Source organism: Panthera leo, chromosome A1 (genome assembly GCF_018350215.1).
Source record: "Panthera leo isolate Ple1 chromosome A1, P.leo_Ple1_pat1.1, whole genome shotgun sequence".
In the NCBI taxonomy this organism is placed as follows: Eukaryota; Metazoa; Chordata; class Mammalia; order Carnivora; family Felidae; genus Panthera; species Panthera leo.
In genome coordinates this window covers 5,071,481-5,083,543 of record NC_056679.1, presented here as the reverse complement: position 1 = coordinate 5,083,543, position 12,063 = coordinate 5,071,481, and the positions used below count along the sequence as shown (strand labels likewise).

The 12,063-nt window shown below is 49.6% G+C and overlaps 1 protein-coding gene and 1 long non-coding RNA gene across 12 annotated transcripts in view; one reads left to right on the top strand and one right to left on the bottom strand.

The window, feature by feature from the left end:
* LOC122217186 (phospholipid-transporting ATPase IB) overlaps positions 1-7,548 on the bottom strand; it is a 609,544-nt gene extending 601,996 nt beyond the window's left edge. For all 10 annotated transcript variants that reach the window (XM_042934232.1, XM_042934582.1, XM_042934301.1 and 7 more), the window contains exon 1: positions 7,388-7,548. In XM_042934232.1, coding sequence (XP_042790166.1) covers positions 7,388-7,463 — 76 coding nt within the window. In that variant the 5' untranslated portion in view covers positions 7,464-7,548. The remainder of the gene's footprint in view (positions 1-7,387) is intronic.
* LOC122217675 lies at positions 7,476-11,727 on the top strand. 2 transcript variants are annotated; one of them, XR_006201635.1, is made up of 4 exons: positions 7,743-7,811; positions 7,937-8,040; positions 8,466-8,633; positions 10,803-11,727. It is a non-coding gene; the product is annotated as an uncharacterized LOC122217675 (long non-coding RNA). The 2 variants fall into 2 exon arrangements; XR_006201629.1 differs by lacking the exons at positions 7,743-7,811; positions 8,466-8,633 and adding an exon at positions 7,476-7,554.
* The last annotated feature ends 336 nt before the right edge of the window (positions 11,728-12,063 follow it).

Here is a 12,063-nt window from a genome sequence, read left to right as displayed (position 1 = left end):
TCTGTAAAAAACAACTCTCTCTTCCGTTCTGTCCTCACAGCTCACCTCACCCTGCACACCCATACACACACTCGCAGATTCGTCACTCATCCGTGCGCGCTGCCCGCGACTATTACCTTCCACGAGCTGTCACGGGCCATGCGTGCCACGGTGAGGCAGAGGAAGAGTTGTGCACGCCGACCCCGTGTGTTGTATCCAACCACTAGGGCCACAGGCTCCATGAGAGAGCACCTGCCCCGCTCACCGCTGCGTTTCCAGCACCGGGAGCGGTGCCCGGCACGCGGTGGGCACTCAGTACGTATTTGTTAAAATCAACAGCTCCGGTTCCGCTCTGTCCCCCTTACCGGACTGAAAGGCTCTTCCCTGGGCCAACGGGACGCTCCAGACAGGCCGGGGGGCCACCCCTGGTCAGTCTCCGTATTCCCATCACCTGGTGAAATATCTGAGCCACACGGACACCGAACACATATTTGGAGAAAGGGAGAATTGGCAAAAGTACCTTTGAATATCCAGATGAAGACAGGAGTCAAAGATATCTCATGAGCAAAAAATAATAATCCCAGAATTATTTTACTAAATAGTACGCAGCTGAGCGCATCATCTTGAAGCAGACGGTGGCCTTTGATCCCTTCACTACGAGTTTATAAAAAATGAGAATAATCTCAACGGAGTACCCCTGCCCCAGACCCCGCCAAGATGACATCAAGCAGGAGGTAATGCGTCAAGCACAGAGCTTATCCAACACAGAGGCTCTGCCGTGTTATAGAAACAGGTGATGTACAATGCAATTTCCCCGAGGAAACATCCTATCAATGAAACCATAATAATTTCAGTCCAGTCTTAAACTGAGAGTTTATTACAAGATCTGAAACTTGACAATTATTTTCTTTTGACGAAAAATCACTACAGTTTACCTTGTTGTTTTTTTTTCATGAAACGTTTTGAGATCATTTTAGATCCACATGCAGTTGTAAGACCCACAGATTCTGTGTACCCTTTGCCCAGCTTTCCCCCGTGGAAACATCTTTCAAAATTACAGCACAATATCACCACCAGGGCACTGCTATCGGATAAGTCAGGACACAGAACATTCTTACCACCCCAAGGATCCCTCATGTTGCCGTTTGATCCTTCCTGCCCGTACACCCTCCTTCATTTCTGGCAACCGCCAACCTATTCTCCATTCCTATAATTTTGCCATTGCCATGAATGTCATATATGTTTATATGACATTGCCATGAATGTCATATAAACAGGATAAGGTGACACGTAGGCTTCGTAATTAGACTTTTTGTACTCAGCACAACTCCCTGGAGACCCACCCCAGTGGTGGTGTTTGCCAGTATTTGGCTCCTGCGTATTGCTGTGTAGTATTACATGGTATGGATATACCACAGCTTGTTTATCCTTTCAGCCATGGAAAGACATGCAAATTTTGGCTATTATGAATAGAGCTGCTATGGATATTCACGCATAAGTTTTTGTGTAAAGACAGGTTTCCATTTCTCTGAAATAAATGCCCAAGAGGACAACTGCCATGTCAAATGACGGCTGTGTGTTCAGCTTTATAAGAAACTACCATAGCCAAATTATATAAAGAGTTTACACAACTCAATACCCCAAAAAAATCCAATTAAAAATGGTCAGAAGACTTGATTAGGCATTTTTCTTTCTTTTTTTTATTAATAATTTATTTATGTATTTAATTTACATTGAATACATTTTTCCAAAGAAGACATCCAGATGGCCAACAGGCACATGAAACGATGCTCAATGTCACTCCTCATCGGGGAAATACAAATCAAAACCACAATGAGATATCCCCTCACACAGGTCAGAGTGGCTAAAATGAACAAATCAGGAGACTATAGATGTTGGCGAGGATGTGGAGAAACGGGAACCCTCTTGCACGGTTGGTGGGAATGCAAACTGGTGCAGCCACTCTGGAAAACAGTGTGGAGGTTCCTCAAAAAATTAAAAATAGATCTACCCTATGACCCAGCAATAGCACTGCTAGGAATTTACCCAAGGGATACAGGAGTGCTGATGCATAGGGGCACGTGTACCCCAATGTTAACAGCAGCGCTTTCAACAATAGCCAAATTATGGAAAGAGCCTAGGTGTCCATCAACGGATGAATGGATAAAGAAATTGGGGTTTATACACACAATGGAATAGCACGTGGCAAAGAGAAAGAATGAAATATGGCCTTTTGTAGCAACGTGGATGGAACTGGAGAGTGTGATGCTAAGTGAAATAAGTCATAAGAGAAAGACAGATACCATATGTTTTCACTCTTACGTGGATCCTGAGAAACTTAACAGAAGACCATGGGGGAGGGGAAGGAAAAAAAGAGAGAGGGAGGAAGCCAAACCATAAGAGACTCTTAAAAACGGAGAATAAACTGAGGGTTGATGGCGGGTGGGAGGGAGGGGAAAGTGGGTGATGGGCATGGAGGAGGGCACCTGTTGGGATGAGCACTGGGTGTTGTATGGAAACCAATTTGACAATAAATGTCATAATAAAAAATAATAAAATGAATAAAATAAAATAAAGAGTTTATACAACTCAATACCCCCAAAAAAATCCAATTAAAAATGGTCAGAAGACCTGAACAGACATTTGTCTTTCTTTTTTTATTAATAATTTATTTATTTATTTAATTTCCATTGAATAGACATTTTTCCAAAGAAGACATCCAGGTGGCCAACAGACACCTAAAAAGGTGCTCAACATCACTCATCATCAGGGAAATGCAAACCAAAACCACATGAGATGTCACTCTACCAGCCTGTCAGAATGGCCGGTATCGGAAAGACAAGAAATAACAAGCGTAGGTGAGGGTGTGGGGAAAAGAGACACCTTGTACACCGTTGGCAGGAACGTGGATTGGTGCAGCATGGTGCCAACAAAAAAAGCACAGAGTTTCCTCAAGAAATTAAAAACAGAAATACTATATACCCCGGTAATTCCACTACTGGGTATTTAGCCAAAGAAAACAAAAACATTAATTCAAAAAAGACAGAAGAACTCCTATGTTCACTGCAGCATTATTTACAATGGCCAAGAAATGGAAGCAACCTGTCCACTGACAACTGTGTACTGATCATTGAGACGGATAAATATATATACATACGTATACATACATACCATGGAATATACCCCGCCGTAAAATGAATGAAATCTTGCCATTTGCTAACACGGATCAGCCTGGGGGTGTTATGCTAAGTGAAAGCAGTCACAGACAATACCATATTCCACTTATCTGTGGAATCTAAAAAACAAAAGGAAAAAAACAAAAGCAGCAGAAACAGACCCATACATACAGAGAACAAACTGGTGGCTGCCAGAGCAGAGGCGAGTGGGAGACGGACAAAACGGACGGAGAAGGGCGGGAGGGAGAGGCTTCCACAAGTCTGGATGAGTAAGTCAGGGGGGTGAAAGGTACAGCATAGAGAACAGAGTCAACACGCTGAGTGGTGACAGTCGGGGGCCAGACTCGTGGTGAGCACAGCGTAACACACAGAGATGTCACATCTTATCGCTGTGTCGTGCACCTGAAACTGATGTGACATTGTGTGGCAACCATGCTTCGATCAAAACAGGGAAAGAAAGAAAAGAAACTGCTAAACATTCTTCCTGAGTGGCTGTGCCGTTTTACATCCCCACGCAACAATGTCGGAATGATTCGCTTCCTCTGCGTCCTTGCCAGGATTTGCTGAGGTCACTATTTTTTATTATGGCCATTCTGATACGGGGGCCGGGATGCACTCTTCCTGAACACAAAGACCCAGGGAGGAAAGAGGAAAGGGAAAGACCTCACAACCACCCAGGTAGCTTTAAGCATTCTGCTGGTCCCTGACCAGTGTCTTAAAATGCACAATAAACCCGCCTCTGCCCTAAAGTACAGAGTGCTTCCTTAGAGTCCTACAGAACAGCTGCAGACTCCAGCACCATTCCTCAACAGAGAGTTCTGGAAGCATTAATGTTCTAAGAGCAGAGCAAGAATGGCCCTTCTGGTCAAACTTTTATTGGCAGTACTAATGAATGTAATCAAATAAGAAAAACATATGAGTTATAACAATTATGAAGGAAGAAATGAAATTAATATTTGCAGATAACGTCTACACACACAAAATTAAAGCAACCCTAAGCTTCGAAAATTTATGACAGTTCACTAGGTTGTTGATACAACAGTCAACATTAAAATTCGTTTCCTAGACGTCAGCAACAACCAATTAAAAATGTATTTTTTGAATAAGCTCATTTATTCTAGTAACAGAAGTATCTTGCAATAAACCTTTTAAAATGCATAGAAATTTATGGAGAAAATTACGACACTTTAAGAAAAGACCCAGGGGCGCCTGGGTGGCTCAGTCGGTTAAGCATCCGACTCAGGGCGTGATCTCACGGCTGGTGAGTTCAAGCCCCGCACTGGGCTCTGTACTGACAGCTCAGAGCCTAAAGCCCGCTTCACATTCTGTGTCTCCCTCTCTCTGCCCCTCCCCCACCCATGCTCTGTCTCTCTCAAAAATAAATAAACATTAAAAAAATTTTTTAAGACATAAAAGAAGACATATATAAATGATGAGAATACCATGTTTATGGTTAAAGGGACAACATTTTTTAAATGTCTACTCGCTCCAGATTAATCTATAAACTTAATGCAAATTTAACCCAAATTCTAACAGGTTGTTGTTTTGTTTCATTTCATTTTAGAAAAGGTTCTTCGAGGGGCGCCTGGGTGGCTCAGTCGGTTGAGCATCCGACTTCAGCTCAGGTCAGGAGCTTGTGGTTTGTGGGTTCCAGCCCCACGTTGGGCTCTGTGCTGACAGCTCGGAGCCTGGAGCCTCCTTCGGATTCTGTTTCTCTCTCTCTCCCCCTCCCCTGCTCGCACTCTGTCTCTCTCACTCTCAAAATAAATAAACGCTTAAAAAAAAAAAAAAAAAAAAGACTTGTTTGAAATGAAAAGAAAAGCAAAGAGAAAAGGAAAGAAGAAAAGGTTCTTTGAAGAACCTCTTCCACATGAAGGAGTAAAGTACCAAAAAGAGTTTCTGCAGAATGGGTGGTGATAGTGCCAGTTCTGCTGATGGCAATGTCCCACTCATGGTGTCGCACCTCTGTCAACTGCAAACCAGTTTCAAAGCTCAGGACACTCCTGGGCTAACCCTCCAGCATGGACCGGCCCTCCCCTTGCAGCACCCCCAGCCCCAGCACTTCCCTCCCTCCTGATCATCATCCAAACTCAGCCTATCAGGCCTGTACCCTCATTCACAGGAGTGGCCCCCTTCCTCCTCCCACCATATGCAAATTATTCACATAGATGCCACCTCTTAGCACCCTCCTGTCTTCTGGAACTTGCGACCTTTCATCGGCAAATGCCCTATCTCGCCCACCTCTGGACTTTTTGTCTCTGTTACTCTGCCTTGACCCTGCTCTTCACTCTTGATCTCAGATCACTGTCCTCCCTTCTCCCTAAAAACCTCTTGCTTTGACATTCACACCATCCACTGCACCATTGCAATACTAGTCTTAAAATAAAACAACCTCCCTGGAACTCACAGCTCCCCTCCCTCCCCCATCTACCACTCCATTGCTCTCTCTCCCCCTTTGCTACAAAATTCAGCCAAGAGTTGTCTGTACTTGCTGTCTCCAATATCTGTCCCCTTAAGTCTCTCTGAAGGTGTTCTGTAGACATTCTCGCCCACGCGGCCACAAAACAGTTCCGTGCAAGGTCACCCGTGCCCTCCATGACGGACTGTCGGCAGGTGGTGCCTTTCCTGGGCTCCCAGCAGCACTGGGCACAGCTGAGCACTCCTGCCCTCCGCACGGCTGGCTCACTGAGCTTCAGAGGACCTCTCCGGGCTTCCCCTCGACCATCCTCTCAGCCCCTTGGCGGTTGCCCTAACCTTGAAATGTCACCACACCTAGGGCTCCGTCCAAGGACCTTTCCCTCCTGGGCCACATCTATACACCCTGGCTACGTAACTTGCAGGGCCCGCTGCAAAATCAAACTGCAGGCCCCTCATTCAAAACCCACTAAGGCCTCCAAGACAGCGACAACACAGCATTAAAGCCAACGCAGGACTCGCGCAAGAGCGGGGCTCTGTGCGACGGCACCGTCACACAGTGGCACCTTCTTCCACTCTCTTTCTCCTCCCAGCCACCCTTGATTCTCTGTTTACTGAAGCCTCAATCCGTATCAGGAACAATGCTATTGCCTCTGCCTTCCAACATATGGCGGCGGCCCTGCCCGCTCTCCCCGCCCCTCCGCCCCGTTCCGCTCCACCTAAGCACTGTCACAGGTACCATCCGGCCCCCGGATGGCCGCCGTCCCCTCCCAGCGGGGCTCCCTGCCTCAGCCCGCGCTCGGCACTGCCTAGTCTCGGCCAGCGATCCTCTCGCACTGGGCTTCTCCTCCAACCAGTCTGAAGGCGCCCGGACGATAACGTGGAAACACTGGTCTGCCGTTTCCATCTCACATGACTCAACCAGAGAAATGGGAAAGTCACTTATTTTTAGAAGCCTACTTTCTCAAAACAAACGACAAAAACTGCACAGAAATTCCAAACGCCCCCAGCCCCAAAGTGCAGACCCTGTCCCTTCCTCCAATCAAAGATCTACCCAGAAACTTGCAGGGCGCCCTGAAATGGTAAGAGATTTCTCCTTAGGGCGGGGGGGGAGGGTCTAGGTAACCCATCGTGCATCATAATCACGTAACATCCAGCTTAACGCGACTTTGCTTTCTAAATATAGTCTGTAAGAAACAAAATGCGAGCGTCCGGACGGGAGGGGCCGGGGGTGCCGGGGTGGAAGCACCGGGGTGTCGGGCTTTAGAGGATTAGGCGCCCCAACGCCCGGGCGCCCGAGCGCAGCGGGGCGTGTGCGGTGGCCGTGCGGGTGGTCGAGAGCCGGTGCGTCGCCGCCGGGTGCGCGCGCGAGTCCCCAGGGCCCAGGTGGCGACGAACGTTCGTGGGGGCCCTTCGGCTCCCCGGGGCCCTGCAGCAAACACCGCGCAGGGCGAGACCGGCCCCGCCGACGCCCGACGGTCTCCGCGCCCACCCAGCGGGGGACGGCGAACCCCCCGCCTAGGGGCGGCCGGGCACGCGCGCGGCGGCGCACACGCACACACCCCGAGCGCGCGCACCCGCAGCCCGGCCCCGCGGGCGGAGTGGGGTCCCTGGCGCCCTCGCCCCTCGCCCCTCGCCCCTCGCCCGGCGTGCGGCCCCCCCGGCGGCGCGGGCGCGCCCCACCCCCACCCCCAGGTGCGAGCACCGGCGGCGGGAGGCGGGAGGAGGGCGGGGCGGCGGCTCCCCTCCGCGCGCCCGCCTCCCCCCCCTCCCCCCGCCCCGCCGACCCTCCCCGCCGCGCGCCCCTCCCCTCTCACCAACGGACGAGCCGATCCGCGACCTTCGGGGCAGGGACATCCTGAGCGCTCTGTCCAGGCGGGAGGCGTTCGGCATCGCGCCCCGCTCGGGGGCTAGGCGGCCCCGGGCGAGCGGCGGAGGCTGCGCGCCGGGCTTGGGCGCAGGGACGGCGGCCCGAGGGCCATGGGTGGGCGCGCTCCCGGGCCGGACTGCGGGGCCGCCGGCGGCGGAGGAGGAGGAGGCTGCGCCGTCCGTGCCGCAGCCGCCGGCCAATGCGGCAGCGCCCGCGGACGCCACCGCTGCGGGCCTCGCTGGCCCGGCGGCGGCGGCGGCGGCGGCGGGGGAGGGGTCCGGCCCTCCGGCGGGGAGCCCGGCGGAGGCGGAGCGGGCCGCGGCCGCGGCCGGGAAGAGTCTGGAACGTTCCGCAGCACGGGGGGCTCTTAGGTGGCGGAGAGGGGACGGGTGGGGGGACGGGGCGGTGCGCTAGGGGGCTCCTCTGGGGCGCGAGCGCACCTCAGGGTGCCCTTTTCTGCCCCTGCCCGCTGCCTCTTATACCTGCCCCTTGTTAGGTGGTGCGCTTGTCCCGTGTGAATCGTTCGGGACTCCTGACTCTGCCGGCTTCTCTCGCTTTCTGTTCTGTGTACATTGTGGTGGGATCGGCTGCAAAGAACAGGTACTTCTAAGGTGTGGGGTCTGGAAAACAGAAAACCTGGGTGTCCAGACTCCGGGCCCCCAGCCCGCCTAGAATTCTAGTTAGTGGCACGTTAAAACTGTGAGGAGCCCCTACGAATACTTAGCTCGCTTAGCTCACCCCACACGCACACACTCGCACACACACACCGACACACCTTCCATAGGAAACAAAAGCAGTGGCAGGTGAGGTGATTTGTCCAAGGTCACTTGGTCCATTCCTTACTGTTTTTACTCAGCGTTCAAACCGCACTTGGTCCTTCTGGGCACAGTTCCATAAAGAGAGGGGGAAAAGGCTGAATGTTTAGTAGCTGATGAAATTCCGACCTCAGAGTGAAAGAGAAACATGATTGTAAGAGAGGCTGACCTTGCGTTTGTTTATTGATGTGATCATTACACTAAATTTAGCGTAACTACCGGGGACGGACCAGCAGAGGAACAGAGTTCAGCAGAAAGAATCGGTGCCCCACGAGAAAAGGCCAGGCATCCCTCCAGCTCCTCCTGGCTAGCCTCTGCCCCGCATTTTCCTAGAAAAACGTGCAGAAGGCATGGACAGACTGGCAACCTTAGCTTCAGGTGGGATTCCCTGCCTGCCCATTCTGGGCCCTCAGGGGGGGAAAAAAAGTGTTTCTGATAAGAAGTGTGAATCTTCAGCATGGTATTGAGGAAGAAGAGAACTTTCTCGGTTGTGGAGTTGAGAGCTTCAGGGCGGAAGATGTTTTCTCAGTGGGTCTTAGCTGCTGAGGGTGATCGCGAAGCAACTTCGTCCCAGCAGAGTCTGTCAAAAACTTTGTCACTAATGATTCAATTTCCTACGGAGAACAACCCCCTTGAGAGCTTAAGCAGAGCGGGAGAGGACTCGGGTGAAAAAGAGGGCTTTTTTCCACCCCGAATTTTAAGACGAAAAATTTTCTGCCCATAACCAGGTGGGAAAAGAAAGAGTAGATAGAAGTTATTTTTAATTTTTAAGAAGCTGAGTATGTTAAATAGAGGCCACTGCCTTGCCCACCACAGACTGGCTCAGTGCCTTCCCCTGATTTCCTGCATCCCTATCATGAAGTCAGGGGAGTGCTTCTGTTTCTTCTTGTGTGTATCTTCCGATAACCAAATCTGTCCTGACAACTTTGTAGACAGTCCAGTTGGCCCACTGTGAAGATGACGTCGTAGGTGCGAGGGCCAATAGATGGGCGCCTCGCTTGAACTTGTGTCACCTCATTGACTGCCGTGGTTAACTTCCCTGATCTGACGGGCGGGTATCTCTCTGGGGAAGTTAGTTAAGGATGGCGTTTGACTACAGGATCCAGACCTAAATCTTACCTTTGAAGTCTTCTAAAGATACACCTGCACAAAGGACAGAAGCTAGCCGATGACCAGTATTTAGTTGTTACTAGTCTCAGAACGCAAATGCCAGTATGGATCATTCAGTAACCTGTGCTTGACCTCTCAGAGAAATGCTTTTACGCTTGTCAGGGGCAGCCTAGGCTAGAACCAAAGGAGACCAAAACGCTTGTAAAAAAAAAGGAGCCAATGCAAAACAGACAGCGACAGGGAAATATTGTATGTATACAATAGTCAGAGAAATGCATTTTGTGTCTACCCTATAGAAGCAAAGGCTTGTCAAGAAAGAGCCTGCGCCTCCATTCTCTAGAGTCACCCCCCCCAGGCATTCACAAGTCAGGTGACAGCAGCATGCAGAAGGGAAAAAACCCTCAAGAGCTAGACCAAGAAGGACACACCGAGCTCCTGGCACTGTGGGTTGATAAATACTACTGAGCTAAGAGCAGTCCTTTCTGTCCTAAGGGATGACATAAAGGAAAAGGGGATCCGAGTTTTCCGTCCCTGAGAGCCAGCTGTCTCCATCCTCTCTATTCTCTGTGCCCTCTCCCTAAGCAGTGAGGTCAGCCAACGACAGACCCGGTCTCCCGGAGACAGTATGGTATGGGATGACGGCAGAAAGGCTGAGCCTGTTTTCCAAGGAACGAAATCTGCACAACTTCTCTGGGCAGCACACTCCCAACACTCAAGAACTAGGGTGGCCAAGCAATCCTTCCCTTCCTATAACCACCTAAAATTCTGTTTTCACTCAAGCCCGTTCTTAATGTTCGTGGTTCTAGAAAACAACCGGCTTGTGTCCTTCTGAAGTTCTTTCATACAAATGAAGACCTGACCCCATTTCTTAAGCGCCTTTCCTCGAACGAAAACCCCCATTTCCTTTTAAAATGTTTACACGTGAAAAAATGGTCATACGTGTATACATATATACGTATATCATATGTATATAGACCTATGTCTATACATAGGGAAACATTTTTGAAAAGGAAATGGCATATGTACACCATATAAAAAGATATCGATAGGGGCGCCTGGGTGACTGTTAAGCGTTCGACTTTGGCTCAGGTCATGATCTCACAGTTTGTGAGTTCAGGCCCCGCGTCGGGCTCTGTGCTGACAGCTCGGAGCCTGGAGCCTGCTTCCGATTCTGTGTCTCCCTCTCTCTCGGCCCCTCCCCCACTCACGCTCTGCCTCTCTCCCTTTCAAAATAAACATTTAAAAAATACAAAGATATACATACACATACAGTGTTCATCGGTGTACCTCCTCGCCGGCTTAAGGGACAATATAGTCAGAGTGGAAGCCACCACTAATCCCTCACCACTTTCCTTTCCCTCTGTCCCCAGACCAATTTCCTTTTAGGCTTTCTTCATAAGGCCTCCTTCCTCTCTCCCCGTTGTTATTTACACACAGGCTAAAAAGCAACCCTGAGAGTATTGGGCAACAGATCCAGGAAAGAAGAGGATTTAACAGAAAACCTTATTCTTCTAACGCAGTCGTATTCAGCATTCTGTAAATGCATTCTGATGACTCCAAATTCCGCTAATGTTTACATTGTTTTTGGAGAGCACTTTCCCAAATTGGACATAGAACAAGGAATACTCAGTAGAACGGTCACTATCTTCCTGATGACCGGAGGGGCGGGTGTCGCAGGCCCCCTCCCCTTCCCGTTACTCGTTAGCACCCGTGTCTGGCGTGTGACGCTGGCTGAAGCTGGGCTTTTAACTGGGGCTGTCTTCTGCTGTCCTTCAACATGTCCTCTCCAGGCAGCTGACGCTTCTTCACAGCATGGTGGCTGGCTTCCAACAGTCCCAGGAGACCGAGTCGGGCTATGTCACCTTTTCTAACCTAGCTTCGGAGCGCCTGCGGTCTCCCTCCCACCACAACCTGTTACGGAGTCGCAAAGGCCCAGTCCGTTCGAGAGGACAGGAAATAGACTCGAGCTCTTGATGGAAAAGAGGCAAGATTCTGGTGGAACGTAAGGATCGGAAACACCGTTGCAGCCATTTGGGGAAATCCAATCTATCAAAACCAGCAGCAAATAAATTTAATTTTCATAAAACATAAGGGCGCCAAAATCATAACATACATGGGGAAAAATTCACGAAAGATGTGCAAGACCTCCACATTGAAAACAAGGGACCCAAAGAAGACAATCAAAGACATTACCTGATCTCAAGTCTTATTGTCGTGCTAATGCTGATCAAGACAGTGTAGTGTAGACACATGTGCACAGACGCGTCACTGAAACAGAATAGAGAGTCCAGAAATACCACTAAATAACTCTGACAAAGGCACCCGAACAATCCAATAGGGAAAATAAAGTCTTTTCGATAAATGGTGCTAAAACTTGATGTTCATGTGGAAAAAAATTAAATAAGCCTTGATCCCTTAACCATAACACAATAACTCAAAATGGATCATAAACGTGAGTGTAAAAAAACTAGCCATGTACAGCTTCTAGAAGAAACCATTTCTTAGACAAGACCTGGAAAGTAAAAGAAAAAACTTTTATCAGACATCACCAAAAATAAAACTTCCGTTCATCAAAAAACAACACCAAGAAAATAAACAGGCAGGCACAGTCCAGGAGAAAACATTCACAATGCACACACATCTGACAAAGAACCTGTTTCTAGAATATATGAGTAACTCCTACAACTCAATACTCCCA